This window comes from Oncorhynchus kisutch, linkage group LG16 (assembly GCF_002021735.2).
Source record: "Oncorhynchus kisutch isolate 150728-3 linkage group LG16, Okis_V2, whole genome shotgun sequence".
Lineage (NCBI taxonomy): Eukaryota > Metazoa > Chordata > Actinopteri > Salmoniformes > Salmonidae > Oncorhynchus > Oncorhynchus kisutch.
In genome coordinates, this window is record NC_034189.2 from 47,954,273 (window position 1) to 47,973,989 (window position 19,717).

General features: G+C 46.4%; 1 protein-coding gene across 1 annotated transcript; it reads right to left on the reverse strand.

The window, feature by feature from the left end:
* Positions 1-2,815: 2,815 nt before the first annotated feature.
* Positions 2,816-16,214, reverse strand: LOC109882096 (uncharacterized protein KIAA1211-like). The gene is made up of 11 exons (XM_031792702.1): positions 16,122-16,214; positions 8,774-8,851; positions 8,406-8,587; positions 8,148-8,283; positions 7,889-8,050; positions 7,568-7,636; positions 7,246-7,440; positions 5,697-7,104; positions 5,366-5,410; positions 3,514-4,124; positions 2,816-3,348 (listed from the first exon to the last, which is right to left on the reverse strand). Exons 3-11 carry the CDS (start codon positions 8,483-8,485, stop codon positions 3,121-3,123), a joined length of 2,934 nt encoding a protein of 977 aa, XP_031648562.1. The 5' UTR covers positions 8,486-8,587; positions 8,774-8,851; positions 16,122-16,214; the 3' UTR covers positions 2,816-3,120.
* Positions 16,215-19,717: the final 3,503 nt, after the last annotated feature.

Sequence of the window (19,717 nt, forward strand, 5' to 3'; positions counted from 1 at the left end):
AAGTAGGGTGCAGGTAGCTGACTAGTGGTGGTTATTCAGGTAGTCTGATGGTCTGAGGGTAGAAACTATTGGCCAGTCTTTCAGTTTTTGCCATGATGCTCCTGTGCTGCCCACTTCTGAGTGATTGAAGCAGGGAGAACAGGGCATGGCTTGGGTGGCTGGGCTCCCTGATGATCTTCTTGGCATTCCTGCGACACCTGGTCTTGTAAACTCAGCAAAAAAAGAAACGTCCCTTTTTCAGGACCCTGTCTTTCAAAGATAATTCGTATATAACTAACTTCACAGATCTTCATTTTAAAGGGTTTAAACACTGTTTTTCATGCTTGTTCAATGAACCATAAACAGTTAATGAACATGCCCCTGTGGAACGGTCGTTAAGACACTAACAGCTTACAGACGGTAGGCAATTAAGGTCACAGTTATGAAAACTTAGAACACTAAAGAGGCCTTTCTACTGACTCTGAAAAACACCAAAAGAAAGATGCCCAGGGTCCCTGCTCATCTGCGTGAACGTGCCTTAGGCATGCTGCAAGGAGGCATTAGGACTGCAAATGTGGCCAGGGCAATAAATTGCTATGTCCGTACTGTGAGACACCTAAGACAGCACTACAGGGAGACAGGACGGACAGCTGATCGTCCTCGCAGAGGCAGACCACGTGTAAGAACACCTGCACAGGATCGGTACATCCGAACATCACACCTGCGGGACAGGTGCAGGATGGCAAAAACAGCTGCCCGAGTTACACCAGGAACACACAATCCTTCCATCAGTGCTCAGACTGTCCGCAATAGGCTGAGAGAGGCTGGACTGAGGGCTTGTAGGCCTGTTGTAAGGCAGATCCTCACAAGACATCACGGGCAACAACATCGCCTATGGGCACAAACCCACCATCGCTGGACCAGACAGGACTGGCAAAAAGTGCTCTTCACTGATGAGTCGCGGTTTTGGCTCGCCAGGGGTGATGATCGGATTCGCGTTTATCGTTGAAGGAATGAGCGTTACTCCGAGGCCTGTACTCTGGAGCGGGGATCAATTTGGAGGTGGAGGGTCCGTCATCCGTTTTGTCACCAAAGCCGCATATACTACCCACCACTGCGACCTGTACGCTCTCGTTGGCTGGCCCTCGCTTCATACTCGTCGCCAAACCCACTGGCTCCAGGTCATCTACAAGACCCTGCTAAAGGTAAAGTCCCCCCTTATCTCAGCTCGCTGGTCACCATAGCAGCACCCACCTGTAGCACGCGCTCCAGCAGGTATATCTCTCTGGTCACCCCCAAAACCAATTCTTCCTTTGGCCGCCTCTCCTTCCAGTTCTCTTCTGCCAATGACTGGAACGAACTACAAAAATCTCTGAAACTGGAAACACTTATCTCCCTCACTAGCTTTAAGCACCAGCTGTCATCGCAGCTCACAGATTACTGCACCTGTACATAGCCCATCTATAATTTAGCCCAAACAACTACCTCTTTCCCTACTGTATTTTTTATTTATTTTGCTCCTTTGCACCCCATTATTTCTATCTCTACTTTGCACATTCCTCCACTGCAAATCAACCATTCCAGTGTTTTACTTGCTATATTGTATTTACTTCGCCACCATGGCCCTTTTTGCCTTTACCTCCTTTATCTCACCTCACTTGCTCACATTGTATATAGACTTATTTTTCTACTGTATTATTGACTGTTTGTTTTACTCCATGTGTAACTCTGTGTTGTTGAATGTGTCAAACTGCTTTGCTTTATCTTGGCCAGGTCGCAATTGTAAAATGAGAACTTGCCTACCTGGTTAAATAAAGGTGAAAGAAATGGTCTGGGGGAGTGTGTCACAGCATCATCAGACTGAGCTTGTTGTCATTGCAGGCAATCTCAACACTGTGCATTACGGGGAAGACATCCTCCTCCCTCATGTGGTACCCTTCCTGCAGGCTCATCCTGACATGACCCTCCAGCATGACAATGCCACCAGCAATACTGCTCGTTTTGAGTGTGATTTCCTGCAAGACAGGAATGTCAGTGTTCTGCCATGCCCAGCGAAGAGCGCGGATCTCAATCCCATTGAGCACATCTGGGACCTGTTGGATCGGAGGGTGAGGGCTAGGGCCATTCCCCCCAGAAATGTCAGTCAACTTGCAGGTGCCGTGGTGGAAGAGTGGGGTAACATCTCACAGCAAGAACTGGCAAATCTGGTGCAGTCCATGAGGAAGAGATGCACTGCAGTACTTAATGCAGCTGGTGGCCACACCAGATACTGGCTGTTACTTTTGATTTTGACCACCCCTTTGTTCAGGAACACATTATTCCATTTCTGTTAGTCTTGTTCAGTTTATGTCTCAGTTGTTGAATCTTGTTATGTTCATACAAATATTTGCACATGTTAAGTTTGCTGAAAATAAACGCAGTTGACAGTGAGAGGACGTTTCTTTTTTGCTGAGTTTAGGTGCTCTGTAGAGCACACAGTGTGCACCCAATGGTGCGTTCGGCTGCATGTATCTACCTATGAAGAGTCTTGCAATCCGTGGCGGTGGAGTTGCCGGTTGACAGTATGCTCTCGATGGTGCTCCTGTAGAACACTGTGAGGGCCCTCGGGGACAGGGCGAATTTCTTCAGCATACTGAAGTTGAAGAATCTCTGTCGTGCCTTCTTCACTATGGTGTTCGTGTGGTTAGACCATTTCAGATTCTCTGAGATATGTACGTCAAGGAATTTGCAGTTATTGACCATTTCCACAGTGGCCCCATTGATGAGGCAGCCCCATTGTGGTTGATAATAGCTTATTGATGGTTGATTGAGCCCACACAATTCAAACTAGTCAGAATACAATTGACAGTATATTTATTCCAGACAACAGGGATCAAGCATGGAGTGATATGTCAAAAGCAGTGAAAAAACTGATTCAGAGTTTGAACCAGCAACCAACAAGAGTATGCCCTCTTGTGCCATAAAAGTCCAGACCTCTTGGTTTAGTGTTATACGCAGTAATTTAGCATCAGTCTGGCCGATGTGAAATATAAGTAATTTAAAAAATGTAATGGTTAAGAGTAAGAGTAAGGTACAGTAAAGGGAAAGAGGTTTTCAACTCTGAATCCAGTAGGTTCAAATAATACAGTCAGCAACAAATCATTATTTTATTTCAGTCTTCTTCTTACTCTCTTTAGGAACCTCTTTACCTCCCTCAAACACACACACGCACAAGTCCATAGTCTTGTCACTCCAGGCCAGAGATTTCCTCTTGGCAAGTTCCATCCAGGTTGGCTGACCCCGGTGTGACAATGAGGATGATGATGATGAAGAAGAAGGTATCTCAGGATTTGTGATGTGAATCTCAATTTGACCATTGCTAGATTCCTCCTAAGATAAAATACAGAGATGACATATTACTAACTCAACTGGCCACATTACATCTTAGTTACAAAATGAAGACTTACTCTGTTTGAGTCAGTTGTTTTTCCTCACCATGTGAACTGACCAGGAAAAACGTCTGACCCTAGTGGGGGGGCGCAGTCAAATATTTACCATAGTCCCAGGCGGGAGCGCTCTTTCTGTCCATTTCTCCACAGGCATCTTCTCAGGTCTCTTCAGAGACGTGGAAGATCTCTCAGACGCTCCTCGTAGAGTTGGTCTGGTTGGCGTGTGAGGTTGGGAGGACGGTTGTGTCAGCTGTTGCGCTGTTCCTTGTGGTGTCTGTTGTGATGCTGTTTGTGTGTTAGGCTGATCTGAAGGCAATGTTTTGAGTTTAGCTGTCAGATGCATTCCCTGTAGGATTGGTCTACCGCTTGGTATTGGTTGAGATGGTGTTTGTACCACTGGGGGTGATGGTTGTTTTTGCAAGGCTGTTTTTGTGCTTGGCTGTGATTGTGATGGAGGTTGTGTTGATGGCTGGGCTGTTGGTTGTAATCTCGGCTGTGGGGCTGGGGTTGGAGCTGGCAGTGGTGATGGGGTGTACTGGGGCGTTGTTGTCCCCCCTGTCCCAGGCACTGTCTCTGGACTGAGATGCTGTTGGAGACTCCTGGTCTTTTCCCGGGCCATGGACATCCAGACAGGCTCCGATCCAGCTGACCCATTAGACCCAGGGGTCTCAGCCCATCTTGGGAGCCCCAGAGCATGTCTGGAGGATGGGCCTTTGTCTGAGGAACAATGGGTGACAGTGTTGAAATCAAGTCAAACTTTATTTAAAGTGTATTTAAAAGATACTGTGGTGTTTGATGACTGGAGTTGTGAATCCAATATTTAATCAGATCATCTTCATTTATTCTGTGGTTCATTTGGTTTGGTCGATATTGGTAATATTATGATTGAGGTGAAACAGAGATCTTATTACAAACAGCCCCTGTAATTATTTGGACATTGAGGCATGTTTTCTTCTTTTGGCTCTATACTCCAAATGTTGGATTTGAAATTAAACAATGACTCTGAGGTTAAAGTACAGACTGACAGCTTTAACTTGAGGGTATTTTCATCCATATCAGGTGAACCGTTTAGAAATTACAGCAGTTTTTGTTCATAGTCCCCCATTTTAGGTGAGCGAAAGTATTTGGACAAATTCACTTATGCGTATTAAAGTAGTAAAAGGTGAAGTATTTGGTCCCATATTCATAGCACGCAATGACTACATCAAGCTTGTGACTACACATTTGTACATTTTCTGTTTGTTTTGGTTGTGTTTCAGATTATTTTGTGCCCAATAGAAATGAATGGTACAAAATGTATTGAGTCACGTTTATTGTAAATAAGAATAGAATATGTTTCTAAACACTTCTACATTGAATGTGGATGCTACCATGATATATGGATAATGCTGAATGAATCATCAATAATGATGAGTGAGAAAGTTACAGATGCACAAATATTATACCCCCAAAACATGTAATGGTGAGAGGTTAGCATGTCTTGGGGGTAGGATATTTGTGCATCTGGAACTTTCTTACTTATTCACGATTCATTCAGGATGATCAGTAATCATGGTAGCATCCACTTTAATATAGAAGTGTTTAGAAACATATTCTATTCTTATATACAATAAAAGTGACTCAAGAATGACACAATACATTATTTACCATTCAATTCTATTGGGCACAAAATTATCTGAAACACAAATGTAAGCATCCAGCAAATTTGTAGAGTCACAAGATGTATGTAGTCATTGAATGCTAGGAATATGGGACCAAATATATAGAGTATAGAGCCAAAGGAAGAAAAAATGCTTCTCTGTCCCAATATTTACAGAGGGCACATATTGTTATACAGATCTGGATCCAGTTTTGATTGGAGGGGAAATTGCCCACTGATTCAGAAGTGCTCATTATACTGTAACTACTATTGTATGATTATTAGAGAAGTGTTCAGTGGTTCAGTGGATATATGTTACCTGGGTCTGAAAAGGCATCTACTACCAGGTCAGTATCATCATCATCTAAGGATAGAACCAAGACAGTGCCTAGAGGTGAGTACATGCTATTGAAACAGGGCCCTGAGTAGACTGACATAGCTGCAACCGTGTCAGCTAGAACACCTTGTTAGCGCAAAGTCAGTTAGTGCATAGTCCAAGTTAATAGTTATTCAATATGGACTCAGCGATATGACGTAGATTCAGAAAGTAAACAGCGTAGTGGGTCAATTTCCGCAACAACTCAGAGCGTTGAACACGAGGCTCAATTTCTCTGCTGAACTATCGACGACGTTCTAGAGGACATACGTACCTTGGTTCTCGTTGAGTCTGTTTCTGTCAAGGGTGTATGAGGGGGGGCAGTCAGACACTTGTGACGGGCCCTTCCTCGAAGCCTTATTTGCCAAGTCACCCCTGACCTTTGAACTTGTGCCAATTTTGCCTTTGACTGGTCCTGCAGTTGTTGAGACAATATGACACCCAACCCTGAATTCTTGGTCCCTTTGCAAGCGATACTTCAGAGACTGAGAATTGGTGCGCAGCTTCACTCCGAAAGCACTCCTCCTCTCCTGCTCCTTCTCCTCATTTCCCTCACTCTGCCCATCCCTTTTCTCTCCTCCCTTCAGTCCTGTCTCCTCCACTACTTCTACCTCTGTTTGTACGTTTCTCTCCTGAGGCGAGGGTTGTGGTTGGTTTTCCTTCAGACCTTTAAATGTGACCTGCTCTGGTTTTACCTCTTGCCTTCTGACAGACTCCTGATGAGGGTTCTTGACCACCAAACCCTCCCCTCCTTTTCCTTTTGCATTCACCTCCTTGTTTCTCGTCCCTGTGTGGGCTCTGCCAGTGGCACTCTTGGAACGCTGTCTCAAGGAGGTGGAGGAGGTGGAGAAACTGTTTGCTCTAGGCAGTGTGTCTTCATGGCCAGTAGGTGGCCCTGTCGTCCTCTGCACCAGGTCCAATTTGGAGGTTTCTTCATTAACGCCCAACAGTGGGACTGCTGTAGTCTCTCTGACAGACTCTCTCTCAAAAGCAGGTCTCGGTGTTTGTCTTATAACGCGAGAGGCATGGGTAGGTAGAGCAGAGTGGCGTGTATAGCTGCTGGTGTCTGCTAGGCTCACACCCTGTGTGTTTCTGCTCAACCTGTCTCCATTGTTAGAGGTGGCTGGGGTCATATTCTCCTCTGGCTTCTCTTTTAAGGGCAGTTGATTTGTGGTGGAAGTGACATTATCTGATCTATAGACAGGACTGAGAGGCCTGGAGAGGATATTTTCAGATGTAGACCCAGGCCGACTTCCCTGGTCTGAACAATCCTGGATGAGAGTTCTTGGGCGTTTGACCCGGATAGGTTCCGGGGGCTTCTGTGGCTCCTCCACTGCTGCTGAAGGGGGAGTGGGCAGGCTCGGGGTCTCCAGGATGGAGGTCTTGGTCATGGGTTCTGGTAGAGGAGAGATCATAGCCTGGAGGTAGAGCGGATTGGTGGTGACGCGTCCCTCTGTCTCGGAGGACTCTTGTCTCTGTAATACCTTTTTCTGACCACCAGGGGGTACTGACTGCCAGGGCTTCTCCTCAGAGTCTTTTGGAGATGAAGAGAACGGTCGCTCCCTCTCCTCCTCTTCCTCTCTGTCCTCGTCCTCTGTTCCATCCTGCTCTTCCTCCCTCTCAGACAGGGGCTGGTCTGGGTCCAGGTCACTCAGGCTCTCTGAGCCAAGTCTGCTTGCTCTCTAGTAATGACACAGACAAGAAAAACAGCCCGTTAAACCATGGTCTTATATTTACACTGTAATGAAGATATTAGAGATTGAAATGCTGCCCAGTACCCACTATGTGGTGTTTTGATGTTACACTACACAGTGAGATCTTACCAGGGGACCTTTCCTTCCCTTGGCGCTGGCCCTCTGGTTCCTGGGTTTAACAGACATGCGGTGACGGGCGGCAGAGCTGTCCAGGCTAGGAGTGTACTGGGCTGGGCTGGTAAAGTCCACTGCAGGGGAGGGCTCTGGATCACAGGGGGAAGCAGGATTCGGGGAGAGAGGACGGGAGGAGGGCTGGGAGAGGCACTGAGAAAGTAGAAAAGCACATTAACAACTGAAATGGACCCAACAAACATGTTTTCGGTGAATGTTGTTAGGATGATCAGTATGTGAATGTGGGATGTGGTGTAACGCAGACAGGAAGTTGCATCACCTGCTCCTCCTCCTCACTTCCTGTCCCTGCTAAACTCAGAGAGCTATGGTGCCTGTGAGTGTCAGGGAACTGGGGATGGAATGGAGGAAGAGGTGTCAATCAGTCAGTCACACAAGGTGGTGGAAGAGTAATGAGGAATGGTGATGATAATGGTGATGATTACATTGTGTTTTGTTTGCAAGTTTACCAACAGACTCTACTGACTACAGCAAGGTTTATTCTCTAAAAATAGATGTTATCTCAATGAGACTATCCTGGATAAATACAAGTTAGATCAATTGTATCTATGTGTGTACAGTATATGTGATCAGCCCCATTCACCTTGTAGGAAGGCCCCTGTGCTGTTCGGTCATGGAACAAGATCTCTGGAGGGCTCTGGGGCAAACCATCATCCTCAGAGGTGGCTCCAGAATCTTCCATTCTCTTTCCAGGGATCAGCAAGGGGGGAGGGCCCAGACACATGTTCTGCCGCTGCAGTTTCAGCTGCCCAATCAGAAACAGTGCATGTGTGATGAGCACACTCCGGGACCAATCACAACAGTAGATTAGACTATAAGGACCCTCCCACCTACGGATTCACCTGTAGTTCTCGTATCCTGCTGTGTACGTTCTCCTGAGACAGAACCCTCGTCGGCTCAGAGGAGCTCTGTGATTGGTCAGCCAGGAAGATGCTGTCATGTGACAGAGCTCTGGACCCCAGTGTATTTGGACCGCCCCTGTAAGTGACACAGTTCAAAAATATGTTTACTACATACATACAGTATTTCCCAGTGGACGCGCAACTTGATCAACTTGACATGCTACTATTTCCAGTGAGTGAAAGAGGTCAGATGCTTACAAACAGTCATCCTCTGAGTCGTCGTCCCTCGGAGCTATGACATCAGCAGTGACATCACTGGCGGACTGGCTCTGCTTCATCAGTCCTTCAGTCTCCTTCCTCTTCAGACGGCCAAACAGACGACTCTTCAGCAGCTTGAACCGAGACTTCTTCCTCCCTGAAACCACCACGAAGTTACTGTCCTACATTTGGTTTGTTTGCAGAGTCAGACATGAGACTTTTGCTGTGAAGTTCATTCCTGTTTGCATTGCATAATGCACTGTATATGAATGGTGCATTGGGAGTGAATGATTTGCCAGCTACGTATGTCTGTTTACATTGGTTTAGGCATGTCAATCATTTAAAGAGAAAGTAGACATGTGTTCTACCTGTAAGCTCTTCTCCTGAGTCCTCCACTTCCCCAGTGTTAGTATCCATGACAGGAGACTGGAGTTAGCTGCTCTTACCTAGGAAGAGAGACAGGGCAAGACAAAAACCAGTATTTAGCAACGCCTGAATGGCTCTTCCTGTGAGCCATTCAGGAGCCAGTAGACTGCAGGTTACAGCTCACCTCTATCACACCACTCCCTCCCTGGACAAAGTGTGCTTTCAGGACTGGCCTCAGACTTACTGCCTGAGTATTGGCACTGTGCACACACTGCCAAATATACCTCTCTATACCCCCCTGGTGATGTGGGTTGGAGCCCTGTCTCAGCCACCCTCTGTCTATACCCCCTGGTGATGTGGGTTGGAGCCCTGTCTCAGCCACCCTCTGTCTATACCCCCCTGGTGATGTGGGTTGGAGCCCTGTCTCAGCCACCCTCTGTCTATACCTCCCTGGTGATGTGGGTTGGAGCCCTGTCTCAGCCGCTCTCTGTCTATACCTCCCTGGTGATGTGGGTTGGAGCCCTGTTTCAGCCACTCTCTGTCTATACCCCCTGGTGATGTGGGTTGGAGCCCTGTCTCAGCCACTCTCTGTCTATACCCCCTGGTGATGTGGGTTGGAGCCCTGTTTCAGCCACCCTCTGTCTATACCCCCCTGGTGATGTGGGTTGGAGCCCTGTCTCAGCCACCCTCTGTCTATACCCCCCTGGTGATGTGGGTTGGAGCCCTGTTTCAGCCACCCTCTGTCTATACCCCCCTGGTGATGTGGGTTGGAGCCCTGTCTCAGCCACCCTCTGTCTATACCCCCCTGGTGATGGGGGTTGGAGCCCTGTCTCAGCCACCCTCTGTCTATACCCCCTGGTGATGTGGTTTGGAGCCCTGTCTCAGCCACCCTCTGTCTATACCCCCTGGTGATGTGGGTTGGAGCCCTGTCTCAGCCACCCTCTGTCTATACCACCTGGCGATGTGGGTTGGAGCCCTGTCTCAGCCACCCTCTGGCTATGCCTCCCTGGTGATGTGGGTTGGAGCCCTGTCTCAGCCACCCTCTGTCTATAACCCCTGGTGATGTGGGTTGGAGCCCTGTCTCAGCCACCCTCTGTCTATAACCCCTGGTGATGTGGGTTGGAGCCCTGTCTCAGCCACCCTCTGTCTATAACCCCTGGTGATGTGGGTTGGAGCCCTGTCTCAGCCACTCTCTGTCTATACCACCTGGTGATGTGGGTTGGAGCCCTGTCTCAGCCACCCTCTGTCTATACCCCCTGGTGATGTGGGTTGGAGCCCTGTCTCAGCCACCCTCTGTCTATACCCCCCTGGTGATGTGGGTTGGAGCCCTGTCTCAGCCACCCTCTGTCTATAACCCCTGGTGATGTGGGTTGGAGCCCTGTCTCAGCCACCCTCTGTCTATAACCCCTGGTGATGTGGGTTGGAGCCCTGTCTCAGCCACTCTCTGTCTATACCACCTGGCGATGTGGGTTGGAGCCCTGTCTCAGCCACCCTCTGTCTATACCCCCCTGGTGATGTGGGTTGGAGCCCTGTCTCAGCCACCCTCTGTCTATAACCCCTGGTGATGTGGGTTGGAGCCCTGTCTCAGCCACCCTCTGTCTATACCCCCCTGGTGATGTGGGTTGGAGCCCTGTCTCAGCCCCCTCTGTCTATACCCCCCTGGTGATGTGGGTTGGAGCCCTGTCTCAGCCACCCTCTGTCTATAACCCCTGGTGATGTGGGTTGGAGCCCTGTCTCAGCCACTCTCTGTCTATACCACCTGGTGATGTGGGTTGGAGCCCTGTCTCAGCCACCCTCTGTCTATACCCCCTGGTGATGTGGGTTGGAGCCCTGTCTCAGCCACCCTCTGTCTATAACCCCTGGTGATGTGGGTTGGAGCCCTGTCTCAGCCCCCTCTGTCTATACCCCCCTGGTGATGTGGGTTGGAGCCCTGTCTCAGCCACCCTCTGTCTATACCTCCCTGGTGATGTGGGTTGGAGCCCTGTCTCAGCCACCCTCTGTCTATACCTCCCTGGTGATGTGGGTTGGAGCCCTGTCTCAGCCACTCTCTGTCTATACCTCCCTGGTGATGTGGGTTGGAGCCCTGTCTCAGCCACCCTCTGTCTATACCTCCCTGGTGATGTGGGTTGGAGCCCTGTCTCAGCCACCCTCTGTCTATACCTCCCTGGTGATGTAGGTTGGAGCCCTGTCTCAGCCACCCTCTGTCTATACCCCCTGGTGATGTGGGTTGGAGCCCTGTCTCAGCCACTCTCTGTCTATGCTCTTACTAGTTGTCTCCCTTTACATTTCCTGCACTACTGTCAAAAATACTAAAAAACATTAAAATATATATATACATATATTTTAATACATTGTCTCAACAGATTTTGGAGTTGTCGTATTTTAATAACATGTATTTATTTATTTATTATTTAATTATAGCACATTTGATTATCCAGCCGAGATACCAGTAAATTACCCTTCATTGATAACAAATAGTTTCACACCCTCTTTTCCTTGAACGAGCTGATAACACCTCTAAACTAGGCAATGTTTAAGAAACCTAACAAACCTGATAAATGGTCTACTTTTTGTCAGGCGTTAGATATTAGCTTTGCTATTGTCATTGTTCTAGCTATTTATAGTTAATAAATAAGCGCTTTTCATTTGATGTAACATTTTCTAGTGGTGTGGGGGCTGTGCTTGGCAAAGTGGGTGGGGTTATATCCTTCCTGTTTGGCCCTGTCCGGGGGTGTCCTCGGATGTGGCCACAGTGTCTCCTGACCCCTCCTGTCTCAGCCTCCAGTATTTATGCTGCAGTAGTTTATGTGTCGGGGGGCTGGGGTCAGTTTGTTATATCTAGAGTACTTCTCCTGTCCTATTCGGTGTCCTGTGTGAATCTAAGTGTGCGTTCTCTAATTCTCTCCTTCTCTCTTTCTTTCTCTCTCTCGGAGGACCTGAGCCCTAGGACCATGCCCCAGGACTACCTGACATGATGACTCCTTGCTGTCCCCAGTCCACCTGACCGTGCTGCTGCTCCAGTTTCAACTGTTCTGCCTTATTATTATTCGACCATGCTGGTCATTTATGAACATTTGAACATCTTGGCCATGTTCTGTTATAATCTCCACCCGGCACAGCCAGAAGAGGACTGGCCACCCCACATAGCCTGGTTCCTCTCTAGGTTTCTTCCTAGGTTTTGGCCTTTCTAGGGAGTTTTTCCTAGCCACCGTGCTTCTACACCTGCATTGCTTGCTGTTTGGGGTTTTAGGCTGGGTTTCTGTACAGCACTTTGAGATATCAGCTGATGTACGAAGGGCTATATAAATACATTTGATTTGATTTTTCAAGTCAAGTTTGCCAGTTCAGTGATTATTGTGTCAGCAGTTCCAATTAGTTTCAGCAGTATTTCTCTGTCAGCAGATATCATGGAGCGTTTGATTAGAGCAAGCGGACCAGACAAGAGGCTTTCAGCTCCTGTGTTGACTTTGTGCCTGGTCCTGAATAGGAGTTGCCTAGCAGTCCACTGGTGACGTGATGTGACATTAAATAACAAGGACACAAATTAAACACGACCTGAGTTCAACCTTTCCCAGACTCATAATGCTTACACACACGCACACACATGCACAGACACACACACGGACAGCTCTTTCACAAAATGTCTGAAAGAAGACAACAAAAACCAGAGGTTCACCAACGTTCTAAGCACAACCAAACTCCCCCAATCCATCTTTTTCCAAGACGTATCCAAGCAGGTAGAACTCAGGGAGAAGACTGGGTTAGTGCACTGAACCCAGCCAGCAAACCACATGCAGCAACCCTGTCTAATACAGCAACCCTGTTTAATACAGAAACCCAGTCTAATACAGCAACCCAGTCTAATACAGCAAGCAACCCAGTCTAAAACAGCAACCCAGTCTAATACAGAAACCCAGTCTAATACAGCAACCCAGTCTAAAACAGCAACCCAGTCTAAAACAGCAACCCAGTCTAATACAGAAACCCAGTCTAATACAGCAACCCAGTCTAAAACAGCAACCCAGTCTAATACAGCAACCCAGTCTAAAACAGCAACCCTGTCTAATACAGCAACCCAGTCTAATACAGCAATCCTGTCTAATACAGCAACCCAGTCTAAAACAGCAACCCAGTCTAATACAGCATCCCAGTCTAAATCAGCAACCCAGTCTAATACAGCAACCCAGTCTAAAACAGCAACCCTGTCTAATACAGCAACCCAGTCTAAAACAGCAACCCTGTATAATACAGAAACCCAGTCTAATACAGCAACCCAGTCTAAAACAGCAACCCAGTCTAATACAGAAACCCAGTCTAATACAGCAACCCAGTCTAATACAGCAACCCAGTCTAATACAGCAACCCAGTCTAATACAGCAACCCAGTCTAAAACAGCAACCCAGTCTAAAACAGCAACCCAGTCTAATACAGAAACCCAGTCTAAAACAGCAACCCAGTCTAATACAGCAACCCAGTCTAAAACAGCAACCCTGTCTAATACAGAAACCCTGTTTAATACAGCAACCCAATCTAATACAACAACCCAGTCTAATACAGCAACCCTGTCTAATACAACAACCCTGTCTAATACAGCAACCCTGTTTAATACAACAACCCAGTCTAATACAGCAACCCAGTCTAATACAGCAACCCTGCTCTGCATCCAGCTGTCAACTGGAACATAATCTCCCAGCAGAGTAGAAGACTAAAGGTCGGTGTAGCTCACTGAGCAACCCAACTACTGAACCACACACAGCAACCAGGCCTTGAACCCTGGTGCCCAGCAGAATGGATATCTGCAGAGAACAAGCCCAACAATAGGGAACAGCAGGGGTACTGTCTCTGGTGAAATCCTATCCTGCAGCTACAGGATATTACTGAAGTTGGCTGGCCAGTCCTGATCCAGCTGGCTACAAACAGCACAGTACAGATGTCATATCTTAATTTGATCATCCTGTTGTTGAAGGAATTGTAATTTCCACTTTAAAATGTCAGACTCGACCCCTATAAAACAACCCCTACAAAACATGTTCATTAATTATAATCCACATAACAATTCACATTTCCTGTTGCTGCAGGATTATATTCATGCTGTTTTAACTGGCTCAAATTAAGATACGGCATCTGTATATTACGTATGCACTCTGTGGTAGAAGAGCCTTTAAGCTAACTATCCTCCTTGTTGGCACCAAACGTTCCATGATTAAAACATTCTAATTTGCATTGTAACTAGAAGTGTCAATGTCTCAGGTGTAACTTTTAGTGTCAACATGGTGTCTATTGAGATTCTAAATCAAGCCAAGAGACTGTATATGATGGCTGGCTCTCCATGGCTCTGTCTGTGGATCTGGCGAGGATAAGCCTGTATATTACTGTTTAATGAGATGATGAACTTGTGTAACCTTTTAGACCTCACACACACACACCTGCGGCTGCGACACCTCAGGTCCTCGAGTGCCTGTAGTGACGTCAGCATGGCCGGTTGTTCCCCCAAGGCTATAATGGAACCCCACAGCTGAGCTACTGTATAGATAAGAGGAAACCATCTACTTTTTACAGTGCCACGCATACAATAAAATAATCAGATTAAATGTTTCCGGAGTGTAAATGAATCCATTTGAATATAAATAGATTTCAGCTGTAGGCAATGAGTGAATAATTAACTGGAAATGAACAATAAACAAAGAATAAACAAAGAAATACATTGTTCAAAGTATAGAAGATCTATTATTTTTTTTTTTTACACCCCTTTTTCGTGGTATCCAATTGTTTAGTAGCTAGTCTCTTGTCTCATCGCTACAACTCCCGTACGGGCTCGGGAGAGACTAAGGTTGAAAGTCATGCGTCCTCCGATGCACAACCCAACCAAGCCGCACTGCTTCTTAATACAGCGCGCATCCAACCCGGAAGCCAGCCACACCAATGTGTCAGAGGAAACACCGTACACCTGGCAACCTTGGTTAGCGTGCACTGCGCCTGTCCCGCCACAGGAGTCGCTGGTGCGTGATGAGTCAAGGATATCCCTACCGGCCAAGCCCTCCCTAACCCAGATGTGCGTCACCCCACCGACCTCCTGGTCACAGCCGGTTAGCGACAGAGCCTGGGCGCGAGTCTCAGAGTCTCTGGTGGCACAGCTGGCGCTGCAGTACAGCGCCCTTAACCACTGCGCCACCCAGGAGGCCCAAAAGTATAGAAGATCTTAACATCGTTTGACCTGCTTACCACAGGAGGCTGGTGGCACCTTACCTGGGGAGGACGAGATTGTGGTAATGGCTGGAGTGGAAGGGGTGGAATGGTATCAAATACACCAAACACATGGTTTCTATGTGTTGGATACCATTCCATTCGCTCCGTTCCAGACATTATTATGAGCCATCCTCCCCTCAGCAGCCCCCACTGCTGCTTACTTACCATGGAAGTAAATAGAAACCAGGTACCAACATGGTCCCTCCCTGGAAAAAGCCTCTAAAAAGGAAGTGTGACTGATAAGTCCTACGTAACAGCACTGCACAATGAGAGCCAAGGGACTCCTCAGCGAGCCAAACAACACAAGCCCAGGGGACCTGACACTTTCAGCAAGTCTCCACACATCACAGCAGTGCAGTGAACACATGGAATATTACCTGTTGATAATGGAGGTTCTGAGGTAGAGAGCGACCCCCGATAATCTATCTCTGGGTACTAGACTAAAGCCATATGAACCGGAACTCAATGGTTTTGGGCTCTCCCTTTAATAAAGGTATTTTAACCAAATAGCCGTTATGAAATCTGATTGTCTAGTGAATGATCAGCGATTACTCTGGTCCTGTTCACAACCAGCATTATGCTTTACATACAGAGCAGTGTTGTTTACCAAAGGCAGTTTTATTAGATGACAATGAAGGATAACTTAGGAAAGACAAACACTGTAATGGCAATCATCCTTCTTGCTGGATGAGTGCAGAGTGTTGTTTTTACAGAAACAGGTTGAAGCCTATCTGTAGGCTTCTGGTTTGGCAGTGGAATAATCACACAGAATCTGGAGTTTTCAAAACCCTAGCACGTCCTCTTTTACCTGGAAAAAAACTCCAGAGATCATAACAGTTGTTATTGTTTAGGTCGTCAGACACGATTTGATTCTTATCAGTTAATCCCATTTCGGAATGCAGAACTCGTGCTCAACACACTGTAGTTAAAAGTTCAAAGGTTATGGAACAAGAAACAGTTGAAATGCTGTACAACACCCTGGAAGATCATATGTTGCAAATTATCTTATCAATTATCATTTTTATCAACAGATACAACTGCTTGTGGGTCGTTTCTAGTTCATTTACAGTAAGAGTCAAGTTCAGTCGGGTGGAATTGTCTTACCCTGTTACTGGAGAGCAGCTGGTTCTTCTTCCTCTCTCTCTCTTTCTCTGATTTCTCTTTCTCTCCAAGGGGAGGATGTTTCCTTCCACGCACTCACACACATACTAGTCCTCAGCCACCTCACTTCACCGCCATCTGCCAATGAAGGGAATGAGAGAAGGAGAGGTGATAGGAGAGAGGTGATAGGACAGAAAGGGAGAGAGGGAGTGGAGAGAGGGAGAGAGTGAGAGAGAGAGAGAGAGAGAGAGAGAGAGAGACAGAGAGAGAGAGAGAGAGAGAGAGAGAGGCGCTGCAAGGGTAGTGTTCATAGGATCAGTGACAGGAGTGGAAAGCTGTCTTAAATGAACTGTGTACAGAGAACAAATGTGTTGTGTTGTCCTGCATCATTTATCCCCTCTATACCTTTTAGGGTCTTCGGCAAATGTCTACATTTAAAGACATTTCCTAAGTACTCCAATTCAAAAGCATTTAAATGTCTGAATGCAGTTACGTATCTCAGTATGTGTTCATAAAGAGTTAATAATTAGAGTGAATAAGTCACTTTTCTCATAAGTTGTAATTAGTGACCCGTTGTAGGCTTTGGGTCTACCTGACAGCCTCCTGGGTCTACCTGACAGCCTCCTGGGCTTACCAGGTTTCTACAGGCTTGAAAGACAAGACCCTACAAACATGGATGTTTTCCTCCCTCTGTGTACTTCACTGTTTAATCCTGTGTCCTGTGTGTTATCTGACATTATTCTGACTACTCCAATTTAAGTACACTGTTACCTGAGTGAAACCTTAGCCCCGGTCCTTACAAAAGCAGCCCAGGCAGTCCCACCCACCCAATCAATGGTTAGGCGTCAGACAGCTCACCTTTCTGACACCACTACCTCCACTCCCTCCCTGGACAAAGTGTGCTTTCAGGACTGGCCTTCTGAAAATCATTGTGAAATACAAACATGTAATAATACTACCTCTAAGAGTGTGGCCTTATGTTGCCTGTACAGGCAAAGGAGGAACCTGCACACCTCAGCCCAGAAAACATTGACTACCAGAGTTAGAAATGTCCAATGTCTTGTATGTGGCTCCCCAACAAAGAAGGCTTGTGTAAACATTAACCTCGCTGTCATGGTTTCCAGAGGAATGGTGTGGCAAGGGAGAGGCGAGCTAGCATTGGTTCGATTATTAACTATCCTTACTGAGACCCACTTCTTTCTTTCATATTTACGAAGAATATTGGGTGAATTCCAAATGAAGGTATTGCAAGGTACAAGATCATCCCATTTCAAAGCTTTTCACATTCATCTCTCAGAGTTCGGTGCATTTCTCAGTGTTCTTCACATACGTGGAACAAGACCCTACAAACATTGATGTCTTCACCCCTCTGTGTACTTGACTGTTTAAAGTAAATGGCAACTTCTGTTGATCCACTATAATGGGAACACCACTGTCATTTTTACATGTTACACTTGAATCATTTAGCAGATGCTCTTATCCAGAGCGACTTGCAGGTAGTGCATTCATCTTAAGACAGCTAGGTGGGACAACCACACATCACAGTCATAGTATGTACATTTTCCCTCAATAAAGTAGCTATCAGCAAAGTCAGAGCTAGTAAGGGGGAAAAAGTAAAGTGTGAGTGTTAGTTCACGATAGGGTGTGATTATTTAAGATACTCCTTGAAGAGGTGTAGTTTTAGATGTTTTCGGAAGATGGGCAGGGACTCTGCTGCCTTGGCTTCAGGGGGAAGCTGGTTCCACCATTGCTGTGCCAGGACAGAGAAGAGCATGGACTGGGCTAAGCGAGAGCTGCCCTCCTGTAGGGCTGGCAGAACGGAGTGCTTAGGTTGAGGTGTAGGGTGTTGAGCATAGCCTGACGGTAGGGAGGGGAAGTTCCTCCTACTGCTCGGTAGGCCAGTACCATGGTCTTGCAGTGGAAAAAAATCCCATTGATATCCATTCTACTCTTTCTATTTCTATGTAGATGATTTCTGCCATTCTAGAGACCCGCTAGAACAGACATCAACCAGATTCGGCCTCGGGACGACTGTTTCTTGAGCGGATGGTCAGGGGGCCAGAACATAATTACAAATAATTTGTAGACTGCAGATTGACCGCAAGAAGCACAAACAACATTTGACTAAAACATAATAATTTCAACCCTTGTTTACATGTCTAAAGGATCACATCCAATGTGTATCTCTATCATGCATAGGAATTCTTTGTAACAGATTTCCAAATTAACAATAAAATGAAATACAGAAAACTTTGGGGGACTAGAAATTCTGCTCTCCTGCATCCTGTAGTCAGGCAGCGCCCTGCCATCAACCTGGTAGCACCCTGCCATCAACCTGGCAGCAGCCTGGCAGCAACCTTTGGATAGTCATTACCTTGGGCAGGACGCAGACATTCAGCTTACCCAATCTACTTCTGAGACAGAACAGGAGTGTTATGACACACCTGGCACACTGCTAGTCAAACCATGAAACTACACCCCTCCCCCCATCCACAGGTATAACTAGCTGGTACCCCCCACTGTGTCTTCTCTCTCTCTCTTCCTCTCTGTCTCTCTTTCCGTTCTCCTTCCCTCTTCAGGACTTTCCTATTTTAATGCTGAAGGTGACCTTGATCTCACGTCTTTCCTGGTTATTAGTCTTATTATTGGTCTTATTTCATCTCTCCGAAGCACATCTTTCCACGCCCAATGAACCATAATATTACACAATGTCATAAAATAATGCTGGATAGAAACAGTGCAAGCTTCTTTTTTTATTGTTGATTGATGTGTGATGTGAGAGTATCGGTTTATGCCATAGATACGGTATATTCAAATAGATTACCGCTTGTGTTTCACAAACCCCTGTGGCATTATCTTTCCTAATGACTGTAAATGCTGTTTATCATGTTGGGTGTACTGTGCCTGTCCAATCTGTTAAGTTTATTGCAGGATTATCATGTGTCTGTCTAGTCATACAGTAAACATGGTGATCGGTCATAGCACGTATAACCTACTGTACCTGCCTTCTGTTGAGTTAGAGTAGGGATGGGCGACTTTGATCGGGGTGGGGGCCGGGAAAAAACTGAACTCATCATGCAGCTAGCAGGTCTGCATACCGAACACATGCAGTCAGAGTCGGCCATAGCACTTTGGGGGCCCTTGTGAGCAAAACATTTTAGTGGCAGCAGAGAGAAAACATTTATGTTTCAGTTAATTTCCTGCAGTTTTCCACATTTTGCTTTTGGGCGTAGAGAAAATGTTGCAGTTTTAAAGCAAGATTGAGGCAATTATAAACATTTTGCCATTGGGCTGAGAGAAGACTTAGAAATTGTATATTTTATTTAAAAAAAGAATATTTAACCTATATTTAACTAGGCAAGTCAGTTAAGAACAAATTCTTATTTACAATGAAGGCCTACCAGAGAACAGTGGGTTAACTGCCATGTTTACCTCGTCAGCTCGGGATTCGATCCGGCTAATTTCATGCAATTCTGCTCATTATGCAATGGGGCAGAGAAAAATGAGCAGTGTTACAGCTAATTTCCTGCAATTCTATTAATTTTGCCATAGATTGGAGAGAAATAATTGCAGTTTTTAATATGATATCTGAGAGTGAA

Coding starts and splice junctions, on each gene's coding strand:
- LOC109882096 (XM_031792702.1), bottom strand. CDS start 8,485: ATGAAGCAGAGCCAGTCCGCCAGTGATGTCACTGCTGATGTCATAGCT. Junction 7,441..7,567: donor GAAGTGAGGAGGAGGAGCAG/GTGATGCAACTT, acceptor CTACTTTCTCAG/TGCCTCTCCCAGCCCTCCTC. Junction 3,349..3,513: donor CGCTCCCGCCTGGGACTATG/GTAAATATTTGA, acceptor ATTTTATCTTAG/GAGGAATCTAGCAATGGTCA.